At 36.3% G+C, this 13,262-nt stretch overlaps 1 protein-coding gene across 4 annotated transcripts; it reads left to right on the top strand.

The window, feature by feature from the left end:
- The first annotated feature begins 2,478 nt into the window (after positions 1 to 2,478).
- LOC109160307 (glycine-rich RNA-binding protein 4, mitochondrial-like) lies at positions 2,479 to 4,972 on the top strand. Of its 4 annotated transcripts, none has more exons than XM_019308619.1 (6): positions 2,479 to 2,651; positions 3,639 to 3,712; positions 3,936 to 4,073; positions 4,299 to 4,367; positions 4,436 to 4,566; positions 4,640 to 4,972. In XM_019308619.1, the coding sequence occupies exons 3-6, from the start codon at positions 3,971 to 3,973 to the stop codon at positions 4,685 to 4,687; spliced, it is 351 nt and encodes a 116-aa protein (XP_019164164.1). In that variant the 5' UTR covers positions 2,479 to 2,651; positions 3,639 to 3,712; positions 3,936 to 3,970; the 3' UTR covers positions 4,688 to 4,972. The 4 variants fall into 4 exon arrangements, with proteins under 4 accessions (XP_019164164.1, XP_019164165.1, XP_019164166.1 ...); XM_019308621.1 differs by having other exon boundaries at positions 2,481 to 2,651; positions 3,639 to 3,716; positions 4,460 to 4,566; XM_019308618.1 differs by having other exon boundaries at positions 2,481 to 2,651; positions 3,639 to 3,716.
- The last annotated feature ends 8,290 nt before the right edge of the window (positions 4,973 to 13,262 follow it).

Genomic DNA, 13,262 nt, shown 5'->3' with positions numbered 1-13,262 from the left:
AAAAAAAAAAAAACTAAAAGTTGACTGTCATCTATTAATAAATTAAGATAAAAAATGAAATTAACTCTTTTATTTATTTTTTTTCACGAATATGAAAATATTAAATTTTTATTTCAGATTATATCGATAATCACAGTGTCTTAATGATATTGTAATTGCTATGTTTTTGAGCTCCCATTTTCACTGAGAAGATAAGCAGTAACATGAAGAAAAAAGAAAACAGATTACGTGCACGGTTGCAATAGGTGAGACAAAGCAGATGAACTGAAAAAAAAAAAAAAAAAAAAAAAAAAAAAAAAAGAAGAAGAAGATTAGGGCAGAAGAAGCAGGTGAAGCAGAAAATGTGTTAAGTAAAATTATAACTTATTTCAAGGCTTTTAAAATCTGATTTTCGTTTTTTTTTTTTTTTTTTTTTTTGTTTGTTTTAACCTATGCTTATATGGCGAGTCAAATATTAAAATTATTGATACTTTGGCTCTGTTTGACAGAGCTTATTTAGGAGCTTATAGTTTATTTTAAACTACTAATAAACTATAAGCTCTGTTTGGTAATGTTTTCAAAATAAGTTCATAGCTTCCTAACATTTTTTTTCATCTTTATCCTTATTATTTTAAAAAAATGACATAATTTATCCTTCCCAATTAAAACTCTTTTGTCTTTTCCTTTATCTGCAACTTTCACTGCAATTATTATTATTATTATTATTATTATTATTATTATTATTATTATTATTATTATTATTATTATGAGATTTGCAACAATATTGCTACTTCATTATGAGATGCTAGATGATGATTATGCTAATAGTTTTATTTCAAAATGTTAATTTTTTTTTAAAGACAAAATGTTAAATTTTAATATGTAAACAAACTAATTTAAATTTTATGAAGATGTCCTTTTTAGTCTTTTTACATTTATCAGCTTATCAAAAAGTTAAATTTGCCAAACACTTTCAATCATAACAGCTAGCTTAACAGCTCTTCAGTTTTCAGCTCCGAGCTTATAGCTTTCAGCTCCTAGCTTATAGTTTTTCAGCTATGTTTGCCAAACAGAGCCGTTATCTGTCACATAGGTTTTTACGGAAGGTTCGGGAGAGTTAACCGACTATTGAGGTGGAATGCGCTAAAAACATCTTCAGTTTTTAGCTCCGAGCTATAGCTTTCAGCTCCTAGCTTATAGTTTTTCAGCTATGTTTGCCAAACAGAGCCGTTATCTGTCACATAGGTTTTTACGGAAGGTTCGAGAGAGTTAACAGACTATTGAGGTGGAATGCGCTAAAAACATCTTCAGTTTTCAGCTCCGAGCTTATAGCTTTCAGCTCCTAGCTTATAGTTTTTCAGCTATGTTTGCCAAACAGAGCCGAGCCGTTATCTCGGGAGAGTGGAATGCGCTAAAAACATTATAGTATCTGTTCATATACTTTCTCAACCTACTGAAACACAAAGAACCAATAACGCCTCCAATGAGGCTCGAACTCATAATCTTCCAAATGGAAGTCCAACCCGGGTACAATTGGACCACCTACTATTAATTTTATTACAATGCAGTAATTGTTCATAACTACTTTCTCAACCTACTGAAATACAGAAAGTCAATAGCGGCTCCACTTAGGTTCGAACTCACAACTTCTCATGTTAGGGCATCCCCATTAGGGGGATCTTCCCTCATTTTGGAACAATAAAATCTCCATGTTTAATTTGTTAACTAATGGGAAGCAAAAAAACATACCACATTTTTCTCCTGCAAAAACAAAAAATTTGTCAGAATTTTAAAAAAAAAAAAAATAAGAAAAGAAGGGTGAGACGCGCAGGTGCGTCTCACCCTTCAGCCTGGCGGGCGCGTGTAACACACGCGCCCGCCAAGGCGTTTCAGAGTGGCCGCCAACTGGCGGCCACTCTGAAATTAGTGATTTTAGTTTGGCAACGGCCAGAAGGCCGTTGCCCCTTAATTATTTTTTTTTTCTTTTTTTGTTTTTCTTGTTTTAATTATTATTATTAATAATAATATAATTTTTGCTATAATTATAATTTTTGTAATTAATAATTATGATTTTATTTGCTATAAATAACACTTCTTTTACAATTTTTAACACTTTTTATTTGCAATTTTTACGTATGCTAATTTACATATTATTTTTACGTATCATTTATGTTTATCTCTAAAATTATAAATTTATAAATGAAATAAATAAAGAAATAATTAAAATATAGAGATAAAATGGTGGGTCCACAAAAAGTTGTGAAAAACTTAAAACTAATGGGAAGAAGAGATTTTGTGATTGAGTGAGATAGTTGATGATGAGGTGGATGTTGGGGCCCACAAAAATTAGGGGTAAAATCCCCAACTATTGAGGATGCCCTTAGAGTAACTTGGGAGTTTAAGTGTATTTTTTAAAAAAGTTTAAGAATTTAATTAATTTTTTCTCTATTTAATTTGAATTTATCATATCAATTTTTATCTACGGATAATAGAGTTTTAGCAAAAACTACTGCCTTTCACTCTCGCCCCAACGCGGCCACGTCCAGTCGCCCCCAGACGGCTAGAGACTATCGCTCCGCCGGTCGCTGCTCCGTCAACCTCAGCAACAGCCGGCAACTCTATCGCCCACTGAAGTAGCCTCACGGAGTTACGCTGTCATGACTCTCAATTTGGTATAGCATTTGATATTTGTATTAATTGATTCTGTATTTTCATGTGTTTTTAAATTATTATATATTTTTCAAATAGATTAGAGGTGAAATTGGTGTATTGTGTTTTTAACAGTGTGTGTGAATTATGATTGTTGAATAGGATTGTGATTTTGACAGTGTCTGCAGTGTGTATGATTGTGAATTAGTGTTGTTCTTAGCAAAGGTTTCTTCTTTGCAAATTTACCTAGCTAAGGTTTATTTATAGTGTGTGTGTGTGTGTGAATAGTGCTTCCAACTTTGCTGCATTGATGGGGAAGTGCTTTCATTTCACAAATAGGATTGTGATTTTCAAATCGGACCAATTTATGCATTAGACAAAGTTACCAAGTTTATCTTTATTTTTCAAGTATATTAAACGGGATTGGGGTACAAGGTTTGGGTGGGTATGAGTAACATTCATCCAGGTTTGGGTAGTTCTAGAGCTATGTGGTATTGGGTTTGGGGAGGGCTTAACAGACGGAACCCTATGTCATTGCTAAGTACACAGGAAATTGGAATTTAGAGAAAGTGAGGGTGATTGCATAAGAGAAGAGCAAGATCCATGAGAGATCACTCTTGCTTTCTTTGAATTCCAATTTTTTGTATACGCATGTATCCATTGATACGTTTATTCTTGAAGTATTAATTTGGGTAGCTGTTTCTTGATAATACTGTTTGCTTGAATTCTTCATTTCTTTGTGTATAGAAGATAGGAAAGTTCGATGCTTATATTTTTCTATTTCTTGTATTCTATTGTACTTTTAAGTTCTCATTTCCTATTAGGTTTATTCTTGGAGTAATAATTCTCCTGGTATGGCTTTCCGTTTTCTTTCAGCATCTTCAAATGCCAACTGTGTATCTTTCTGTGGTCAATGTAAAGCTTCATTGTTATTGGTTCTTGCATTTTATTTATTTAATTTGTTCTTCTCGCTGGTTGTTTGATATGATGGAAAATCTTGTATTTGCAAGGATCCTATTGCGATTCACTTATAATGGATTGTAAGTAACTATTGCATGTCAGATGAAGCGTGTTGGAAATACAGGTAGGTTAGATTTTCCGTTATGAACTTATTCTGTACACCATTAGGTCTTTGAACACTTGTTTGTGAGGTGGGGGGAGGGGGAGATCTATGGCCTGCTATAGTTGCATTTATTGGTATTTAGTTTTTCTTTTTATACAGGAAATATTAGCACTATGATTGATATTATACTTGTAAATAAATGTGTATTTGCCGGGTAATTTATATCTTGCATAAAATTCTATAGGATCAAGCAGAGTACACCATCCAGAATAAAGACCAATGCCCCGAATGCAATGCCTGAATGCCATCCCCATCTCTGCTGCAGTCCCACTTGCCAGAAGGCTCATGTCAAGCCTCGCTTGCCGCAATCTGTTCATCGGAGGTCTCTCTAATCTTACTTTATGCAAAGGGTTTATTTGTTGCTTATAAGCTGTTTGACAAATTGTCTAAATATCAATGAATTTTATGCTGCACCATAATTGGTAGAGTTTGATGAACCATTAATCAGTAGATAATTGATTAAAGTTAAACCGGTGCATATTTTGAACAAATCCCAGATTTGGGTTCTCTGTGCCATCCTAAATTATATTACACACCAATGTTTCAGGCCTTTCATACGACACCAATGAAGCTGTCCTTAAGGGAGCTTTTGAGAGCCATGGTGAATTAATTGAAGGTAATTATTACTAGAAAATCCAGTGACCTTTTCCAGTTTCTGCAACATTTTGCTACCTCTGAAGACAGGATACATTGTATTGCGTGTTTTAGTGAAGGTAATATGTGACCACAAAAGTGGGAAATCCAAGGGCTATGGGTTTGTGAAATTTGAGTCTGAAACTGCAGCAAGCAAGGCTTTAAAGGAAATGGATGGCCAGGTACTTCTAAAAGTGTTTTTAATGCATATACTTTACCAGTCTCTCCTGGATTTATTATTATGCTTCTATGTAGTTATTGGATGGCAGAAGTATAAGAGTCCATTATGCCCAGAAAGGATGACTTCCAAGGATACCACACATGATACTTTAGTTTCTGCGCAGTGAGCAAAAATCTAGTCTCTGTCGATCAGTTGAGTCACCATGGTTTTTTCCTCTACTATCTTGTCGGGCCGAGGTGTAGGGGCGCTTGGGGTGGGCGAATTCACTTACTTTTAGTGGCCCCTTTTCTGTGTCTGTATGGTGTAACAACTGGAATTCTTGGGGTCCTCTTGGGTTCAAGTTGGTTCAAAATGATGAAAATTATTTTTCAAACAGAATAGTTACAAGATGTACCAAATAAATTCATAAAATGATACAAGATAGCTCAAATCTGAACAAAATTTACTTTTTTTAAGCATGAGTCTTGTGGAGTACAAAGAACACTTGAGTCACAAATTTTAAGCATGTGAAACATAATGTGTCAAAAGTTTTTTTTTTCCTTACTAAATTTATTATTTAAATTATTAACAAAAATAATCTGTATAATTGATTTATTATATTAATAAATATAATAAAACAATACAAAACAGTTATATTAACTTCTATATCTTTTGGTCAAAACATTTAAGTAATCTTTCTGCATAATTTTTTTTTTTTTTTTTTTTTTTGGCTCAAGCAGTGAAGTAACAACTTTTTTTATTCTCTTGGGCAATCAACAGAGAGGTACATATGGTTGAAAATCTTTAAACTCTTTAAACAAGGTCAAAATATTGTTTAACCTTACGACAGTTATGTCTGATCATATAAATTTAAGGAATAAGGGTCAAATAGGCCCATCAACTGCACACCAAAGTGCAATTAGACCATTGAACTCAAAAAGAATGCAATTAAGCCATTGAACAACATAAAAACATGCAATTTAGCCCAAAATGACTTGTTTACCTAGAGTGCAAGTTACCAATTTCAAAATTAATTTTTTAAAATAATTTTTAATAAATAAATAATTAAATTATTATTATTAAAAAAAAAAAAAAAAACAGAAACTTCCAGCCGGAGACGAATCGTCTCCGGCCGGCTACGTCTCCGTGGCCGGAGACGGACCTCCGTCTCCAGCCAGGGAGACGAAGGACGTCGTCTCCATAGCCGGAGACGATTCGTCTCCATAGCCATGGAGACGAAGGCCTTTGTCTCCATGGCTGGAGACGGAGGTTCGTCTCCGGCCATGGAAACAAAGCCGGCAGTTTCTGTTTTTTTTTTTTTTTTTTTTTTTTTAATTAATTAATTAATTTATTAAAAGTTATTTTAAAAAATTAATTTTGAAATTGGTAACTTGCTACTCTAGGTAAACCAGTTATTTTGGGCTAAATTGCATGTTTTTGTGTTGTTCAATGGCTTAATTGCATTCTTTTTGAGTTCAATGGCCTAATTGCACTTTGGTGTGTAGTTGAGTGGCCTATTTGACCATTATTCCTAAATTTAATAATTTATTATATAAATCTCCAATAGATGTGTGATAGTGTTCTGGCCAGTTATACAGTGGACCATGGTTGTTCTGGCCAGTTATACAGTGGACCATGGTTCACAATGCTATGTGGACCATACTCCAATCCGATCGTTAAATAAAATTAAAGTGGAGCTAAAATTATAGTTTAGTGTTTGTAAAATGAAATTGTTGTTATAATGAAACGTGTGTGAAAAATGAAACTAAAAAATAGGATTTGTACAATAACATATACTGTCAAATGAACATGAAGTAATTAAAATTATACTTCAACGTTAATATAATTAAACATTGGGATAAGTAATGTAATTAGATCATCGAACTAAAAAAAAGTTCAATTAAATTCTTAAATTGATTAAAATTATGCAATTAACATATTTAACAGGTTACCGGTCAGTTTTGATTGCATGACGTCCTATGTGGCATCTCATTCAAAAATAAAAATAAGCTAAAAAAAAACAAATTAAAAAAATAAAAAGTTGTCGGCTTCTCTGTAAGTTTAGAGCAGAGAATGACGGAGAAGCCATGGCTATTCTGTTTAAACCGATGGAGAAGCTATTAGCTTCTCCATCCGTTTCGAATGAAGAAACTGGCGATTTCTCCATCCGATGGGACGGAGAAACCGACTAATTTTTTATCGTCCAGATTGGATGGAGAAACCTGCAAGCTACTTCGTCCATGTCGAACTGGACGGCTCTGTCCAGTTTGACATGGACGAAGAAGCCATGGCAGTTGCTGCCATGGTAATCTTTAAAAAAAAAAACAAACAAAAAACAAAATAATTTAAGTATACTTATTTTGATTTATTATTTTAATAATTTTTTTAAAATATTAATCTATGTGGCATCTTACGTGACATTCGTGTGACATTTGATAAAATGTTATTATAGGTTAGATTAGTTAATTACATATTTTTAACAAGTGTAAGGGTTTAATTGAAGCTTTTTTTTTTCTTTTCTTTTTTTAGTTCGAGGGTCTAATTGCATTTTGACATATAGTTGGAGGGCTTATTTGACCCTTATCTCTTAAACATTTAAACTAGTGTGCGTGGAAAATGAAACTAAAAAAATAGAGCTTATGCAATAATGAATATTGTCAAATGAAACTGTAGTAGAATTAAAATGATACTTTAATGTTGTTCTAATGAAACTAGCTAGTTTGTAGAAAATAAAACTAAAAAACAGAGTAATATTATCAAATGAAGCTGAAATATAATTAAAGTAATAGCTAATAGCTATAGCGTCGAAATAGCCTAAAAATCCCATCTGAAATCAATTAATGAGGTATTTATAGCCAAGAGAAGGGGACAGGTCCCGGCCCGGCGGCATGCCCGCCGCGTGGAAGTCATGCACGGGTGAGAGCGGCGGTCCAAAGGGTTAAGATCACGTGTTCCAAGATTCCTGACTACGCAAGGTCGAACATCGAGGCCTTGGAGAGGTCGGTCTAACCTCGGATAAGAATCACATGGGAGAACCCTTTTTTGGGGCTACCCTGCGATCGAGATCGGAAAACAAAGATGGTCGGGAAGAGAAAGCATTTAGGTCGGTGATGGTCACTGGTCAGGCCGGGTTTGGCCCAACCCATAGGTCATTTACCGACCACTGTAGTAGGCACGAAGCCCGGGGAATAATCCCTATCAATAATAATAACATATTTTTAAATATTTTTATTAAACAATGACTTTGTGGTTTAGTGGCACAAAGTGGCTCTTCTAAATGGGAGGTTACGAGTTTGAGCGTATCTAACATTAGAAACTTGAAAAAAAATTATTTTTCAGGTGTTCAAACACACCCTTAATGCATTAAATCCAATAAACAAAGAAATGTTTTTAAAGCTTTTGTATGATTTGTTTTCTACCCCTAGTTGTCGAAACAGGCCAGCGGGGTAGGACACACCAAAACCTGCCATATGGCAAGGCAGGCTAAAAAATCTGCCAAAATACGGGCTTAAAATAGGTCAGCACGCCACCGCGTTAGGCCCGCTGGCCTTGGCGGGGGCTTGTCAAATGTAAAATTTTTTAAATTTAAATAAAAATTAATATAAAAAAGTTAATAAATGTATACTAAAATAATTTGAATAATTTAAACACATCTTTGTCAAGAATGGCCCATGCCCTTTCAGACCAGTACCTGAAACTGGCGCCTTAAACCAACTCGACCATCTTGACAACTTTGTGTATATACTTGACGTAACAATAAGAATGCTTTTGCACTTTGTATGCAATGTTATATAATTGAATAGATTTTTTTTATTTTTTTTTTATTTTTTTTTTTGGATCGATGAGGAGGGGTGAGCCCAAAAAAAAAAAAAATCACTGACATCTGAGAAACGTCACTCCCAGTTGATCATGTCTAATTAGCTCTTCAACATCTAGAGGTGCTTTGGAGAGCTCACGAAAGCCAACCGGATGGGCGAACGCCGCCTTGGCCAGGTGGTCCGCCACCTTGTTTCCTTCCCTTAGGACATGTACAAATTCCACCCCTTGGAAGTTCTCAATCTCTTGCAGATATCTCCAAACTATATTGCATTCAGTCTCTCCGTCCCTTGCTGTCATGCCTAGCTCGTCAATCAGCTGTTTAGAGTCACATTCCACCACGAGGTTTGGTATGCTCAACTTCTTTGCGACGTAGAGACCGTAGTAAATCCCCCAAGCTTCCGCCTCCATTGTCTGGCACCGGCCAATGTTGGAAGTGGAATCCCGCCACCAATTGCCATGTTCATCCCTGATCAACCTCCGCAGCCTGCCACGCCATTCCCCTTGTGGCTTCCATCCACGTTTAGCTTAAACCAGCCTCTCGCCGGCTTCTGCCATCCCACCTGCGCGGTTGTTGTCGGCGCAAGTCCAGCTCCCGGGTGTAGTCGATTAGCAAAGGAGGCCTTCACCTCCATGTCATACCGGGTTAGCCATCCCAGCTTGCAGTCCAACGCCAGAGACTGGCGTTTAAATACCCCGTCGTTTTTCCACCGCCATATCCACCACAATTGTGCACAGAATTGCTCCGGCCAGTCATCATTGAAACCATAACAGGCTTCTCCCTTAAGGTTTGTTCTCAGCCACTGCTCCCAAGGCATAGCATTAAGGAGGGTCCTTGTGCGTCTGGGCAGAGTAGGTTCCCACACTTCCCTCGCCGCTGGGTATGTCCTGAAGAGATGTGATAAATCTTCCACCTGTCCTGCACAGAGAAAACAAAAAGGGTCAGAGGTTAGCTTTCTTCTAGCTCGTTCAGCATTCGTGAGGATCTCTCCGTGCTGAACTAGCCAAAGAAACATGCAGAGCCTAGCTAGCACACGAAGTCACCAAATCATGCGCCAGTTGCTCTCGCCCAGACTAACATTATCTCCGTAGTATCGTTTATCGGATCGAAGTCCGGTTCCCAAGGTTTCACGATCAGGTAATGGTCCAGGACCATCCATGGGCCCTCGTACATAGCGAATTCAAGATCATCGATGAATCCGAACCTTACCAGATAATAATCGTTGTCCAACGCGATCAAGTCCATGCTGCCTTTCGGTTTCTGCATCACTTTGAGCCGCCGCAGCATGTAAGCGTAGCCAACTCGCCTCCCCATCACCTTGATGATCATAGATTTCCTCCATGGAGCCCGTATCATCTCCACCTCCTGCTTGGTCAGCCTAATTGTTGGGCATAGAGGGTCATCGTTCTCCTCCGCCTCCAAATCGTCGTGCACCTGATCTGGTTCCGAGGGGCTCATCTGCAGTGCTTGTCCGGCCGCGAATCTCCCAGTCACGCTTTCCGCATAGGTCTGCCGTGGTTCTGGTGGTGTTCTGGTGCCCTCAAGCTCCATAGATGGTGCCGATCTCCCCATGCATGGCTCTGTCGGTTGGATCTCCTCGCCACCCTCCAGCAAATCCTCTAGCGGCGTCTCGCGAACCATCTCCACCTCCTGCGTTTGGTATTCACCTGGTGATCGCGCCTGGCTTTCCGCCACCGTTGCCTCTCGTTTGACTTCTTCGTACTCCGTTCAAGCAGATCAAGATCTTCGGTCGAACGCCCAGTCGAGAGCGTTTCCATCATGTCGTACCTTATATAATTGAATAAATGAATATATGTACTAGATATAAAACAAAAATTTATAAATTTAAAACAACACTTCATCTGAAAAAATAATATCATAGACAAAAAAAAATTTGTATTTATGGACATTCTAAAGGCCGATTTTGTGGTCAAGCAGCATGAAGTGACTCTCCCAACTAGGATGTCATGGGTTCGAGCCTCAGTATGGAAGTCCAACGATTCAATAACGTCTCTACTGAGGCTCGAACCCATGACGTGCCAGTTGGGAGAGTCATTTCATGCTGTTTGACCACAAAATTGGCCTTTAGAATGTCTATGAATGCAAAATTTTTTGTCTATAGTTTACGTGTTGATATTATTTTTTCAGATGAAGTGTTGTTTTAAATTTATAAATTTTTGTTTTATATCAAGTACATATATTCATCTATTCAATTACATAACATTGCATACAAAGTGTAAAAGCATTCTTATTGTTACGTCATGTATATATACAAAGTTGTCAAGATGGCGGAGTTGGTCTAAGGCGCCAATTTTAGGTACTGGTTCGAAAGGGCATGGGTTTAAATCCCATTCTTGACAAAAATATGTTTTTGATGAAATTTTCGTATGTTTAAATTATTCAAATTATTTTAGTATACATTTAACTTTTTTATATTAAATTTTATTTAAATTTAAAATTTTTTAAATTTGACGAGCCCCCGCCAAGGCCAGCAGGCCTAATGCGGTGGCGTGCCGTCCTATTTTAGGCCCGTATTTTGAAGGATTTTTAGCCTGCCTCGCCATATGGTGGGTCCTGCCCCGCTGGCCTGTTTCGACAACTAGGGGTAGAAAACAACTCATACAAAAGCAACTAGGGGTAGAAAAGTCATACAAAAGCTTTAAAAACATTTCTTTGTTTATTGGATTTAATGCAATAAGGGTGTGTTTGGAAACCCAAAAAATAATTTCTTTTCGAGTTTCTAATGCTACTGACACTGAACCCGTAACCTCCTATTTAGAAGAGTCATTTCGTGCCACTAGACCACAAAGTCATTGTCTAATAAAAATATTTAAAAATATGTTATTATTATTGATGAGGATTATTCCCCGGACTTCGTGCCTACTACGGTGGTCGGTAAATGACCTATGGGTCGGGCCCGGCCCGGCCCGACCATCACCGACCTAAATGCTTTCTCTTCCCGACCATCTTTGTTTTTCGATCTCGATCGCATGATAGCCCCAGAAAAGGGTTCTCCGATGTGGTTCTTATCTGAGGTTAGACCGGCCTCGATGTCCGACCTTGCGTAGTCAGGAATCTTGGAACACGTGGCCTTAACCCCTTGGATCGCCGCTCTCACCCGTGCATGACCTCTACGGGGCGGGCATGCCGCCGGGCCGGGACCTGTCCCATTCTCTTGGTTATAAATACCTCATTAATTGATGTCAGATGAGATTTTTGGGCTATTTCGACGCTATAGTTATTAGCTCATAGACATCTGACCCACTGTCACGTTGACCAGATTATACTACTTAAACCAACAAGTAGACTAGGTATAGGATCCGACCTGAAACTGTACACTGTAGACAAAACCCCCCTTATTTACTACATCAACTATCATGCATATCATCGCACTATTAATGATTATTTTAAAATACAAAAAAATATTTTTCTATTATTAATTAATATTTAATAAAACTTTAAAATATTCGAAGTAGGAAATTACATTGTTGTGTGCTTTCTTCTCAATTTAAAAATTAAAACTTTTTTTAAAAAAGACAATGTTATTGTGGGTGTTTGGTAAATAGCTAATTGTTATTAGTTGGTTTGATTAGTGAATTTGACTAGTTGATAACATTAGTTGATTGTAGAAAGATGTTTAGTAAATTGGTTGTTAGCTGATAGCTAATTACATGCAAAATAACTTTATCAAAAAGCTGATCGAAAAAACTATTTTGAGCAGCTTTTTGAATTTAGCATTTTGAAGCAATAAGTTGTTACAAAAAATTAATTAATCACACGCTTATATTTAATATTTAACCAAGTCAAACCGCTAATAGTGGTCAAATAACTCAAAATTGACTGATAAGTTAATTATGTTACCAAAAGAGTTAATACCCAATATAGTCCCCGACTATAGTGATTTTACTCAATTTAGTCCTAAATGACTTTTTTGTGTTCAATTTAGTTATCAACTTTGATGGTTTTATACAATTTAATCATTTGTTCAAAATTATGTTAGTTGACTATTAGAAATAGGGTAATAGTGGTAATTTCTCATCCTTCTTCCCATTTGGGATGATTCATTCTTCTTCCTCTTATTAAGATCCACGCAGAAATGTATATTTTCGTACCCAAATCAACTTCAACCCCTTAAGGAAGGAATGTTAGGCAAATATTTATTTTTGCGTGGTTGAAGTTGATTTGGGTACGGAGATTTGCATTTCTGTGTGGATTTTAATAAGGGGAAGAAGAAGGAATCACCCCAAATGGGATGAAGGATGGGAAATTATCATTTGGACCCATATTTCTAACAGTTAACTAACATAATTTTTAATAAATAACTAAATTATGTAAAATAATCAAAATCGAGCACTAATTTAAACACAAAAAAATTATTTAGGACTAAATTAAATAAAATAACCGAGGACTATATTGAGTATTAACTCGTTACCAAAAAGAGTCATTGCCTTCTTTTAAACCTTTAGGGGGTGTTTGGTTGACATGAATTGCAATTCAATGAAATGATAAACTACATTATTTGGTTGGAGGGAATTGCAATTCCATCAATTCATTGAATTGCAATTCATAGGTCCCCCATGAATTGCAATTCAATGAATTCATCCAAAGGGAAAGGGAAAGAAAAGTCATATTTGTCCTTGAATGTTATTATTAATATTATTACACAAAGGGTATTTTAGTCTTTATATCACTTCCCCTATTTTCATTATTCATTCCTACCAAACAATGTAATTGTAATTCCTACTTTATTCCTACCTTATTCTTTTTCCCACCGAATTACAATTCCTTTCCTCCTTAATTCCTTCCTTCCAACCAAACGCCCCGTTAGTAAATACGAAATACATAATTAAAAAAAGGTAGAGAATTAGCAAATAAGCAATCACCTTTTTTTTTTTTTTTTT

Source organism: Ipomoea nil, unplaced genomic scaffold, assembly GCF_001879475.1.
Source record: "Ipomoea nil cultivar Tokyo-kokei standard unplaced genomic scaffold, Asagao_1.1 scaffold2845, whole genome shotgun sequence".
In the NCBI taxonomy this organism is placed as follows: Eukaryota; Viridiplantae; Streptophyta; class Magnoliopsida; order Solanales; family Convolvulaceae; genus Ipomoea; species Ipomoea nil.
Note: the sequence above shows the minus strand (reverse complement) of the source record. Positions and strands in the feature narration are given on the sequence as shown.

What these genes read in the sequence shown, in the direction of transcription:
- LOC109160307 (XM_019308620.1), top strand. Translation starts at nt 3,971, where the DNA reads ATGCCCCGAATGCAATGCCTGAATGCCATCCCCATCTCTGCTGCAGTC. An exon ending in CCATGGTGAATTAATTGAAG is followed by an intron (nt 4,368 to 4,435) that starts GTAATTATTACT and finishes CTCTGAAGACAG; the next exon opens with GATACATTGTATTGCGTGTT. An exon ending in TAAAGGAAATGGATGGCCAG is followed by an intron (nt 4,567 to 4,639) that starts GTACTTCTAAAA and finishes GCTTCTATGTAG; the next exon opens with TTATTGGATGGCAGAAGTAT.